Source organism: Amblyraja radiata, chromosome 22, assembly GCF_010909765.2.
Source record: "Amblyraja radiata isolate CabotCenter1 chromosome 22, sAmbRad1.1.pri, whole genome shotgun sequence".
Lineage (NCBI taxonomy): Eukaryota > Metazoa > Chordata > Chondrichthyes > Rajiformes > Rajidae > Amblyraja > Amblyraja radiata.
Genome location: NC_045977.1, coordinates 12,054,413 through 12,067,864, shown reverse-complemented (window position 1 = coordinate 12,067,864; position 13,452 = coordinate 12,054,413). Strand labels below are relative to the sequence as shown.

Below are 13,452 nucleotides of genomic sequence, written 5' to 3'. Positions count from 1 at the left end.
ACCAGGAATTAGAGACCACAAACAAATTCACATGCTGATGTAAATATCATTCCAGTTTTGCTTAAGAACTGAAATAATTTTAGGATAAAAATTGTAAAACACTAACCACAGTAAAAAAAACCTAGAAGCTAACATCAATTCTCTCCCAGCTGGCCATCGACAAAAAGCATATTGGCAGCTAGCAATAATCCTTTACAAACCTCATTAAGGCCATCCGAGTGCCTAGCATTCCCCAGTATATGAAAGCCTAATGCTCCTTGAAGGTACTATTCAAGGATGGCATTTTGTCAACGTGATGGTTGATGACATCTACAGCTTACCATAAGCACACATATCCCATACTGGAACTTCAGTCACGCATTGAGCAAAGAAAAACAGATACAGTGTGTCACAGAAAGGGCTTTTGGCCCTTATATGATAGTTCTTTGCGACTGCTGTTTTCTCATGACCTCTTCAGTGTATAAAAAGTTCCCATGTAATCGTTTTTATGCATCTAAATAACTGCCAAATAAGCTGCCAGTAACTGAATGAATGGCAACGATTACTGCAACTTTTCTAAATCTTTGCTGACAACAAACCACAGAAACAGCAAACCACCGGCTCTAAAATTCCACATGTGGAAGTTGTGCAACTTAAGTCTTCAGGTAGATACCCATAACAAGTACTGGAGATGAGAAAATCACTTCTGATTTTCTGACGATCTTCCTTTGGATATTATGCCATGATCTGTGTTCATAATAGAGAATGGTTTGACATCTGCGTGTATTATCTCCGTTATGACTACCTAGTGGGTTAATATCCCCACATGTACAGCTTCACAAGTAAGTACAGGTAAGTGTGTGCACGTGTTTGTATGCGCTCGTGTGCCAGTAAGTTGACCTCTTCGGATGGAAAACATTCTGGCTTGAAACTGCCATCTCTTACCAAAAGAAGTGCAGTTCAATATGTGAACATCTTCAAGGATACTCGGTGTGATCATGCAATGAGTGTCCCTGACGTTGCTTACTTGTGCTTGCCAATGAGATACCCAAAGAGCTTTGTAGGTTTTCTCTTTTTCTACTCCAAGTGCCAGAATGACTTTCCCGTTTGGATATATAAACAATGTTTAGAATTTCTTTCCAGCTACCCAGCCCTTTGCAAAATATTGTAAAGTTAGAATCTACTGGTACCTTTCAGCTGATTTCCATTTCAAGATCACCAGCTCTCAACCCTGAATATCCAATTTCATTGAGTGTACAAAGAAAACGTACTGAAATGGAAAATCCTATACATAGTATACTAATACATAATTGTACATATATCTGCACATACAAACAGGTACTTTCTACAGAAATTTAAGCAATCTAATTTCCTCTTTATTTTCTGGTCACCAGTGCTTAATTTCAACTGAAAAATCTGTTTTTGCAATGTAAAATCTAACATTCTAAACACTGTCTTTTATCACTCTGGTAAATACAAACTTTTAAAAGAGATTTCTAATTTAAACTAAAATTATGAAATAATGTGTTAATGGAGTTGGTCTTTAATTAAAAAAAACTTTTCATTAAAATCCAATGTCAGTAATCCCCCCCCCCCCCCCACCAGCCCCCGCCTGAAGCTGTCCCCAGCTCAGGGAGCTGCAGCTGGGGACGGCTTCAGGCAGGGGCCGATGAGTGGGGAGCGTCCTGCAGCGGGGGAGGGGGATGGCTTCAGGAGAGGGTCCGGCAGCTGGGGTCGGGACAGCTTCAGTCGGGGGGGCGTCCTGTAGTGGGGGACGGGGACGGCTTCAGGCAGGGCCTGTCGGGGGCTGCTGAGGGGAGCGCTGGCATGGCCTACTGCGGGCGGGGGGTGACGGGTGGGAGGGTTGTGGGGGGGGGAGGGTGTGGGCTGGGGGGGGGGGCAGAAAGGGGGTATGTGGCTGGGGGGGAGGGGGGAGGGTGTGGGGTTGTGGGGAGCAGACATATAATTGGTGGGGGGGGGGGAGAGCTTGGAGAAAAGACGGGGATTGTGGGGGAGAAGGGTGTATCACGGGGGAGGGAGGCAGGAACAGGCGAGGGGGACCAGAGGACCAAAGGGGATGGAGCTGACGGTGCGATGGGAATGCACAGCGGGCACTGGTCGCTGGATGTTCTCTGGCGGGATCAGATTTTCCGCTTTCCCTTTGGTGACATCTCCCACGCCGCACTGGGCTTCCGGTCACATCAAAAATTGTGTCCGGTTGGAAACCTCCGCCGGCCAGCTCCAGTGGAGACGCGATGGCGCAGGAAGGGGCGGACCGTCCCGCGGAATGACAGGAGAAAAGACAAATTAATGCGACGCTGACTGGCAGGAGCGCAGATCGATCTGCGCACGTGCGTTTAAAAAAAAAAGAGATTTTTAAACCTCGTTACTTTTTACATTAGACCCCGATCGGAACGAAACTTGGTGCACTTGCAGCACAGGAGAATGGTGAGTAAGCTGGCGAAAAATCATAGCGCTATCGCATACCGTTTTTATGCAAATTGAGAGACTGCGCAAACTGGAAGATAACAAGATCAGAGCTTTAGTTATTTATAGATGGTCTCACACTTACCCTCTGAAAGAGTTGTTGACCTAGATACGTTGAAGCTGCTCTTGTGATGTTCTTGCTGCCTCCAAGCTTGCAGCGGATATACCCATACAGATTAGCTGCTTGCAAGGAAAGCCCTGCTATTACCAAGGCCTGCAAGACAATACATTAGGGGGGCAAAGATCAATAAATAGACTCAAACACAATAAGCACATTTATAAAATGTATGGATACATTTATTTCTCCAAATAAATTAATATCAAATGATTTATGTGAGTGCGAGTACATTTCAAAAATTATTTTCTCAAATCAAACTTGCAAGATCATGATTTTCTAGAAAGGATCATAACAAATCTGATGTTCAAAAACTGGAATTAAAGAATTACACCAAATACCTATTTCCCTTGTGTGCTACAAGATTGTTGGAAATTATTTAGTCATATCCAATGATAGACAATTAAAACTCAAAGAGCACTAATGGATCAAACAATCTGCTAGAGGAACTCAGCAAGTCAAACAGCATCCAGGGTTGGAAAGGAATGCTTGGCGTTTTGAGTCGAAACCCTGCATCAGGACACAATACAGGAGTTCAATTCCAAATGCCAAACATTCCTTTCCATGCTTAAATTCTGCGTGACTCACTGAGTTGCTTCAGCAGATTCTGTAGCTCCAGATTACAACATTTGCAGACTCTTGAGTTTCCAAGCACTAGTGCGTGTTCTTTGGATGTCAAATACATTTGTCATAAAACGTGCAGTGTGGAGAGACTAGTTCTGTGTTTAGCATAATTAGTTTAATAATTGCACTTTTTTGGGGTTTCCATTTTGAATCTTCTCAAGAGATGACAATTATTATAATGTTAAAATAACTTACTGTCGAATATCACCACAACAAAGATACAAGGATTTAGCCCCAAGTTTTTTTTGGCGGTGCATTTGATAAAGAACGATCTTTTTTGGAACTAAAGATCACACTGATCATGAAGACAGCGAAAGTGAAAGATAGTGAAGTTTTAAAACTTAGATACAAGGTTAAAAATGTAGAATACAAACAGGGTCTACAAGGTCCTGCTTAAGAATTGATTGGAATCTGCAAAGTCAGAGCAATACAGCACCGAAACGGGCCCTTTGGCCCAACTCATCCATGCCGATCAAGATTCCCCATCTAAACTAATGCCATCTCCTGTTCAGCAGAAGATACAAAAGCTTGGAAACATGTACCACCATATTCAGGAACAGCTTCTTCCTCACTGTCATCACCTCTCGCATATTAATGATCAATTAGCAATCTACCAGCCCTTGAATGGGTTTTTTTAATCTGCAGTTTTCCTGTCGCTGTAAACCTATATTCTGAGCTCTGTTTTTATTTTTTGCTTCAGTAATACCTGATGTATTCATGTATGTATGATTTGCCTAGATAACACACAAAACATAGTTTGTCACTGTATCTTGGTACACGTGATAATAATAAACTACCAATGCCATTTGCTCACATTAGTCCCATAAATCCTTACAATTTTCCTATCCATGTACCTGTCAAAATGTCTCTTAAATATTGTTATTGTACCTGCCTCAACTACTTCCTCTGGCAGCCCATTCCACATACATACCACCCTCTGGGTGAAAATGTTGACCCTTGGGTTCCTATTAAATCATCCCCCTCTCACCTTAAACCTACGTACTCTAGTTCTTGGTTCCCCAACCAGGAAAAAAAGTCTGTGCATGTATCCTATCTATGTTTAAGAAAGAACTGCAGATGCTGGAAAAATCGAAGGTAGACAAAAATGCTGAAGAAACTCAGCGCGTGAGGCAGCATCTATGGAGAGAAGGAGTAGTTGACGTTTCGGGTCGAGACCCTTCTTCAGACTGATGTGGGGTGGGGGTGGGCGGGAAGAAGAAAGGAGAAGGCGGAGACAGTATGCTGTGGGAGAGCTGGGAAGGGGAGGGGAAGGAGGGAGAAAGCAGGGACTACCTGAAATTGGAGAAGTCAATGTTCATACTGCTGCGGTGTAAACTACCTAAGCGAAATATGAGGTGCTGCTCCTCCAACTTGCAGCGGGACTCACTCTGGCCATGGAGGTGGCCCAGTACAGAAAGGTCGGATTTGGGAGGGGGAGTTGAAGTGCTGTGCCACCGGGAGATCAGGTTGGTTAATGCGATCTGAGCAGAGGTGTTGGGCGAAGCGATCGCCAAGCCTGCGCTTGGTCTCACCAACGTGGAGCAGTTGACACCTAGAACAGTGGATGCAATAGATGAGGTTGGAGAAGGTGCAGGTGAACCTCTGCCTCATCTAGAAAGACTGCTTGGGTCCTTGGATGGAGTTGAGGGGGGAGGTAAAGCGACAAGTGTAGCATTTCCTGTGGTTGCAAGGGAAAGTGCCAGGGGAGGGGGTGGTTTGGGTGGGAAGGGACGAGTTGACCAAGGATCCTATCCATGCTTCTCATCATATTAATCAACTCTATGGGGTCAAGGAAAGAGCGTTCACGTCACGGCCCTGTTTTCACCAATCTTTCCACCCCTACGCACAAGAAGCATAAGACGCCATTATATGCAGATGCCGAGAAGTGTGTTCAGCTCTGGCAGAACAATTTCTGATCTTGTGATGTGGACGCGATAAGAAGATACATCTCTATAAGATCTCCATGCATCTCTGTAAGTTCAATACAACCATTTCTATTTGATAAAGGAAAAATACTTAAATGATTTCTATATTTCCAAAGATCTGTTGTATCTTTCTGGCTTGTTTTCAATCCTTGCATGTATTCCTTGGAAGGTATTTGCTACTGGTCTATCTCAATGAGGAAAAACTTTTTCAAAGGCAAGAAGATTACGTCTCAAGTTGATATCCCGAATGGAAATTACAAATTATAGATAAAACTTGTATAACAAACACTGGACAACACAAGGTTCCTCAAAAATTGAACAGATTAAATTCATAATTTCAGCCTGACCCATGTAATGGAGACAGCGCTGGCCAGGCACCAACTGAAGGTTGGGAACAGTAGGAAGGAAACTTAAAACCCTGTATCTAGCAGGTATTGAGATCTGGCTAAATTCTCAGTAAGGATCCTCCTTGCAGAAGACAAAAGAAAATAATCTTATTTTAACCAACAAAATAAATGCTCTTTTTTGCTATTCCGTTTCTGTTTAAAAATTCTTACCAGCCACTTAAGTTTCAGGGAAAACAAAGTACTGAAAAGAAAGACTGTCCAAATTAGGGGGCAGACAATTAGCCCAAGCCAGAAAATCTGAGCCTCTGCTTCAATAGAGGTAGCTCTATTCTTTGCAGTAGTCTGTAAGTAAACAGAAAGACAACATACTGTTTATTGGAATTCAATTATTAAAACAAATAACATAAAAATGAAAAGAGCGTGAGAAATGGGGGGTGTGAGGAAGGTGGAAATGGATTAACAAGATGTGGATAATGGAATGGGAGGGGAAATGGAGAGAGTACCTGCTATTGATGTGATATCTAGCCACAGCTTGAATGTAATTCTCAGTTTTTTTGTTGAAAATCTGATTTAAAATATCGAGCTATTAGTGATATTATGGAAATGTTTCAAATCATGCTGATTTAAACCTGGATTGTGTTATTTTAGTGAGAATCCTTGAGATGATTTTTCAAGAGTGTTGAGAGCTATTGCACTCCAGTGAACACTTAGTGCTTAAGCCGTATAATTTGTAAATCAAGATGGCTTACAGGGAATGGAAGGACTGCGTTGATTGATAGAACTCTATTTTTAGTAGTAGTCTGTGAGGAAATAAGAACATTGTTTGTTCTGGTTTAACTTTTTATGAAAGACAGGCACAGTAGCGCAGCGGTACAGTAGCTGTCTTATAGCACCAGAGACCAGGGTTCGATCCTGACTACAGGAGCTGTCTGTACAGAGTTTGTACATTCTTCCTGTAACCACGTGGGTTTTCTCCGGGTGCTACGGTTTCCTCCACATTCCAAAGACGTGTTTGTAGGTTACTTAGCTTCTGTAAAATGCCCTAGCGTGTATGATGCAAAACTGGGATAACATAAACTTGTGTACAGGTGATCGTTGGTCAGCGCAGATCCGAGGGGTCAAAAGGGTTGTTTCCGTGCAGCATCTCAAACCAAACTAATCTAGCTTTAGAAAAGATTGCTTATTATGGAGACTCTAGATTGGAACTTTATTTTCTATTTCATCGAGTTTTATTGCATAAAGTGCACCATTATAAAAAGCAAAGACTGGGTTGCTCCTGATGGAAAACACAACATAGGCCACGTGCATATTTCACCAGCTTTTTCATTTGGTTGATAATTTTAATGCTGAGGGGGCAGCAGCCGAGTTCCCAAGGCAACAAGGATATTTGAATCCACAGCATTGCTCACATTCTACCCAGTCAGATGTAGATAGTCCCAAAAGTGCATACCCAGATATATAAGATGACTCTAGCTGAACATGAAGGAAGTAAACATGGCAGAGGTACTTTGTCGGCAGCCTGTACTGTTTTAACTAATAATCCAGTATTAGCCACAGCTTTATCAACAATCACCTAAACCTTGGATTTGCACAAGTGGTGATATTTTATAATTAGGGACTTCTCCATCTCAAATAAAAAAATAATCAGCAGGAGTCTAATCTGCCCTTAAATGGTTTAAGGTGCAATTATTGGTGATGCATGAAAAAACAAATCTTGACATTTAATTGCAAATATGAAACACTGAAAATTGGGTTAACGAAAGAAAACTAAATATGACTGGCAAAAACACAAGACAATGAACACCCACAGCAATATATACAGTATTTTCAACTATAAACAATTCAGGCAAATAATTATATAATTGAATGGTTTTTATATGTTGGAAAAAGTCTACCTTTCTAGCTTCAAAAAGCCAATGGCTTTTTCCATCTTCATCAATCTGATTCCACCAACGCAAGCCAACCAAAAGCCTTCCCGTTACATTCTGCAATCAATATATTTCAAATGCACATTAGTTTCATCAATATTTTCTTTTGACCTGTAACCGTAGTTTAGGTAAGCAGGTTGAAGGAACTACCCACTGGATTAGCTAGCAAAGGAATTAGCCTGTTCATATAGTCAGATATTGAGATGGCTAGAAATGTTTGTTCTGCATCCATTAGGCCTATGAAGATAGACACAAAATGCTGGAGTAACTCACTGGGACAGGCAGCATCTCCGGATAGAAGGAATGGGTGACGTTTCAGGTTGAGACACTTCTTCAGAATATGTCTATGCTCTATACTGGGTATTCGATCCTCCACATAAACAGCATGAATTTGCCAATTTACGTAATAATCCCCTTACCCTCCCCTCTCTTTCCCTTGCCGCCAAACACATTTCTCCCATCAACTCCCACCCCAATCACCCTGCTTCTCCCATCAACTCCCACCCCAATCAACGTCGTAAACCCATCTTACATTCGTAACTCCCCCATTTCCATTTATCACCCCCCCTCCCCCCCCGCTCTTTTTCCTTCCCCCATATCTCTCCCTCCGGCTTTACATTTCACTCCTCATCTTCTTATCTGACACCCTTTTTGCGAGTGTGAAGTGATGTTCAAATAAAGTTTTTTTTAGCTGCTTTAATCAAAATTGCCTCTCCACACTTGGAATTACCTTGCACGTTTAGGAGCTTAATTTTCTGGGTCATTAAGGACAGCTGTTTTCTGCACTATAATTATCAACCAAATTAAAAGTATAGACTGATATTTGTAATGTACTATTAATAAATTCCCCTCCCCTTCCCAGCTCTCCCAAAGCCTAGTCTCCGCCTTTTCCTTTCTTTTTTCTGCCCCCCCCCGAAATCAGTCTGAAGAAGGGTCTCGACCCGCAATGTTGCCTATTCCTTCGCTCCATAGATGCTGCCTCACCCGCCGAGTTTCTCCAGCTTTTTTGTCTACCTTCGATTTTTCCAGCATCTGCAGTTCTTTCTTAAATATTAATAAATTGGAAGTGGTCTTTCTATGCTCTATGTCTTTCAGCAAGGATAACTGTAAAAGCAGTCTGTTCACTCTGAAAGCATAGTCCAAAGAGCTGGCGAAACAGAACCAGCCATTTCTGAATCCAGCAGAAACCCACGCGGTAACAGGGAGAACGAGCAAACTCCCCACAGACAGCACCGAGGTCACGATTGAACCCGGGTCTCTGGCGCTGTGAGGAGCAGCTCTATTAGTTGAAAGAAGATGGGAAAAAATGGGGGAAGAGAAGTAAAAGATTGGGATAGGATAGTGATGAAGGGAGAGGGTGAGCAAAATGGATTGTGACAGGTGACAATTCTAAAAACAAGTTAAATGACAAAGGTAGACAAAAATGCTGGAGAAACTCAGCGGGTGAGGCAGCTCTATGGAGCAAAGGAAATAGGCAAAGTTTCGGGCCGAAACCCTTCTTCAGACTGATGTGAGGGTGGCGGGGTGGGAAGAAGAAAGGAAGAGGAGGAGCCATAGGGCTAGAGGGAGAGCTGAGAAGGGGAGGAGACAGTAAGGACTACCTGAAATTGGAGAAGTCAATGTTCATCCCGCTAGGGTACAAACTGCCCAAGCGAAATATGAGGTGCTGCTCCTCCAATTTCCGGTGGTCCTCACTCTGACCATGGAGGAGGCCCAGGACAGAAAGGTCGGATTAGGAATGGAAGGGGGAGTTGAAGTGCTGAGCCACTGGGAGATCAGGTTGATTATTGCGAACCTAAAGTGCTGAGCCACCGGGAGATCAGGTTGGTTATTGCGAACACCCCCTTTAACTGAGGAAGAACAATGTTGGGCAGCCTTCTCTACTATTTTTCATGAAATGTTGATATGCACAAAACAGCAGCTGCATTTCACAACAGGAAGCAGACTGGCAAGTCTTTGCTTATTTTGCTCATCCAAACAGCAGCAAGAAACTAATAATATATTTATGTTAAGTTTGTAGTGGCCTGGTCAAGGTCAGGAAAAGACCGGACACCAGGCGGATTCAAAAGAAGCTTTTTAATTCCAGCAGTCCGAGTACACACCACGACACCCTTAACTCTACCCCTAGGGAGTCGTCAGGAAACCCCGTGGCAGACCAACGCCCCGTCCCTCAATCGGCGAGGGGGATGATCCAAGGAGTGGCCTACCCCCCAGGGACCGCCACAGGACCCCCCCCAAGTACCCGAGGTACGAAACGGACAGGAGGGCGTACACGGCGGCCAGCCCGGGTGCACACAACGCTCGGCCCCGGAACAGGCGCCTGGTCAACAACTATCATCAAGTAGGTAGTAACAGGACACAGTGTTTTTTTGAGACAGTCACAAAATAAAAATAATTCCCTTTCCTTTTCAAAAAAAATGAATTTTCTTGCGTTGGCAATAAGAGAATACAATGAATTAAAATATTTTAAAGAGTAAAATATCTTTAACTCTCCTTTAACAAATCATCGGAACATATGGAATTAAATTTTACGATAATAAAACATGTATTTATTGGTCAGCTATTGGAAGGACAAAATCTTATTACTTCTATCCACTGATGGAATAGTTAAATTGTCCTTGGGTGCAAATAGTCAACATTTATCACTTATTGCAATTTGTTGATTGGCCTGTAGGTGGTAAACTTGTAATACAGAAACCTAACTTATCAAAAAAGAAATGCTGACCTTCCTATCCTGGGCTCCCTGCATTGCCAGAGTGAGGCCACAGGCAAAATGGAGGAACAGCACCTCGTATTCCGCTTGAGTAGCTTACAACCCAATGATATGAACACTGAATTTTCTAATATTAGGTAAAACGCTCCCTTCCTTTTCAACCCTCCTTTCTTTCCTGTGCCTCACCCTGGTGCACACCCATTTATCCCATTATTCCACCCCTTTCTCCTTCCCCCCCCACCAGTCCCCTTCCATTTTTTCTCCCTCCCTCTTGCTTTACAGTCCATTCCTCCTCTCCTTATCTGACACCACTTTGTCTCCTTTTCATCTCCAGCATTTGTCCACCCATCGGTCAATCAAACCCACCACACCTTCATCCACCCATCACTCACCAGGCATTGTCCAACCTTTTCCAGGTTTCTTTCCCCTACTACAATCAGTCTCAAGAAACGTCCTGACCCAAAACGTCACCTATCCACATCCTCATCCTCAAAATGCTGTTTGACCCACTGAGTTAATCCAGTACTTTGTGTTATGTTTATATGCCAACATTTGCAATAAGCGAGTCCGGTATTCCGAAAAACTCAAGGAATCATGGGATTTGTCAAAGGTTATTCGCGATAAAGAAATAGCGAACAAAGCGCTGGCTGTATAAACTGTGCATAAATTCTTATCTTTATTAATAATTTATGTGTAAAAATATATTTAATCTGAGGAATGGGGGTGCCAGGTAGTAGGGGAGTGGGGTGTAACAGTGAGAGAGAGGGGTCAGATGCGAGTGGGAGACGGGTAGAGACTGGACCGGCGGAGAGACATTCTCGGCAGCTGCGCACACACAGACCCGCTCCTCATCCGCAGCCAGGATCGAACCCGGGTCCGTGGCGCCGCAACCGCTGCCGAACCGCCACTGGACCGGGGAGGGCCGGAAAAGTCCAGGGCGACTGGACAACAGCCCGGAGCAGCGGCGGCTCCAGGCCTACAGCCAGCTCGGAGAAGAAGCGCCAACACCAACTCAACTCCGCATGCCCCGCTGGGCCAACTGACAACCCCGGACCAACGGGAGAACGGCCCGGAGCAGCGGTGGCCCCAGGCCCACAGCCATCGCGGTGAAAACCGCCAACTCCAGCCCATCCCTGCTCCAACTCCCGAGGAACCCGCTCCCCGATGGGCCGGGGTACGCCAACCGCACCCCCGTCCCACCCAGTGGCTACCGGCCAAACCCCCCCCCCCCCGGCGAAAGTCAAGCACCAGCCATCAATGGGGACACATACAAAACGCTGCAGCAACTCAGCGGGACAGGGAGCATTCGGGAAAATGGTTGACGTTTCGGGTCGAGACCATTCTCCAGAGATGTTGCCTGACCCGCCGAGCCACCGCAGCACCTCGTGTGCATCCCCGCCAATGACCGGCGCTCAGCCTCCGCCGGCACCGAGGGGGCCAACCGACAGCTACCGGACAAGGCGAGAGACGCTGCCGACGTTCCCCGACTACCACTTCCGGGGAGGGAACGGCCCCCCATCCCGGGAGCTGGAGCAGAGCTGAGCTGGAGCCAGCGCCTTCCCTCCACGCCAGCTGCAAGCCCGGGGCCACCGCCGCCCCCAGCCGGCGTCCCGCCAGCCCAGGGCCACACCGGACACCTCCGGCCGCCCCCAGACAGGGACGGGACACCCGGGAGGGGACAGGGACGGCTCAGCAGCAACTCAACGCGCCCCCACGGACGAAACGCAGGCCTGCATACACGCAGCCCCACAGCTGCCGAGTGTTTATAGCGAGTGACCTATGACTTGGGCATGCGCAGTCGGAATACTGAACTCGCTTATTCCTTGTGTCTCTTGTTCATCAAATATTATCATCCCACAAAGGAACGGAATGCAACCTGGTGACCACCCAAGTGGCAGCAAACGATCAGCATTGCTGCAAGCACCAGCATGAAATTTGTCTGTAAACAGGAACTAAGATTTTCCTGAGTATTTACTCTGTTTTGAATGTAGTTTCTGGACGAATAAAAGCAGAATTCCTCATTCTCCCTATGTTCTTATAAACTCCTCCCAGTTTATAGCATTCATCCATATACAAGGGACAATTTACAATGACAATTAACCCATCAACTATCCTTACAGGCACAAGAGTAGAGCTCATATAATCCAATGCTGGACTTATAACAAATAATTTAATATAGTGGGCAAACATTTCTGCCCGTAGCTCCACATACAGAATAATTGTTTGTCTACCCATGCTGAAGGATCTAACTTTAAATCTTGCTCTTTGTTTATCAGTTTTACAACCATCCATGACATTGAATTGAGAAATAATTAGACAATGATTTCCTTCCAAAGGAAAGCAAATTATCCCATTAGAAATTATACAAAACATATAAACTGAAACCTGATATCATCAGGTATAAATGTCTTACCTTTACTGACCAGAAATCGCAGGACAAGAGGATGAGTATTGTCACAAAGCAGGCAACAAAGCTTCTGCTAAACCAGTCACAGAAGAGGTAAGCAATGATGGCACTTACACGAAAAAAGAGATGAAAAAATGTAGCCAGTGGATGCCTGAAAAACAATTAAACACATTAAAATTAATAGTAAGGATTTAAAGCACGAGAAAAATATTCCAATACTTGGTTGTTGATCATGATAATTTAGTTTATCAGGAAGGCTTATTTAGGTCTCAATTATAAATACAGGATATCAATCTAATTAAGAGAGGTTATGGGCATTAGTGTTGTGAGACCAGAGCAGGAAATGTACTTTCAGTGGTACTTTCCCAACTGAGCAATGCGTATAAACACAACATCTACTGAATTAAACACAGATCAAACACAAAGATCAAACAGCCGTTGCAGAGAGAAAACGCACTGCTGAAACAATCACTGTGGAAAGAAAAGGCACGTTATCACCATTTCTGTTATTTAATTGCAGATTAACAAAACACGTAGCCAACACAAGACACACAAGGAACCGCAGACGCTGGTTTACAAAATAGGATACAAAGTGCTGAAGTAACTCAGGACAGGCAGCATCTCTGGAGAACATGGGTAGGTGATGTATCGGGTCGGAACTGTAGAAGGGCCCTGATCCGAAAAGTCATCTATCCATGTTCTCCAGATATGCCCTACCTGCTGAATTACTCCTGCACTTTGTATCTTTTTTAAACCAAATCTCTATTTTCTTTATTTTATAATGAATAATTAACCATCTACATAGTGTCAACATGAACATATTAATTATTTATCTATATTACTAAAAGTCTGATCTTGACCACTTCCTGTTGTTCTGTAAATTGATTTTAGAAAAGACGCTGCCACTTACGGCTGTGATTTTTGGCC

The 13,452-nt window shown here is 44.1% G+C and overlaps 1 protein-coding gene across 4 annotated transcripts in view; it reads right to left on the bottom strand.

The window, feature by feature from the left end:
* The window catches only part of tvp23a (trans-golgi network vesicle protein 23 homolog A), a 33,198-nt gene that overhangs the window by 3,219 nt on the left and 16,527 nt on the right, over positions 1-13,452 (bottom strand). For 3 of the 4 annotated variants that reach the window (XR_004415302.1, XM_033040423.1, XM_033040424.1), the window contains exons 3-6: positions 12,532-12,676; positions 7,373-7,462; positions 5,688-5,819; positions 2,552-2,680 (exon numbers count right to left, since the gene is read on the bottom strand). Coding sequence is in view for 3 of the 4 variants with exons in the window: in XM_033040423.1 (XP_032896314.1) it covers positions 2,552-2,680; positions 5,688-5,819; positions 7,373-7,462; positions 12,532-12,676 (496 nt within the window). In the remaining variant the exon portion in view is untranslated. The remainder of the gene's footprint in view (positions 1-2,551; positions 2,681-5,687; positions 5,820-7,372; positions 7,463-12,531; positions 12,677-13,452) is intronic. The other variant, XM_033040425.1, reaches the window with a different exon arrangement.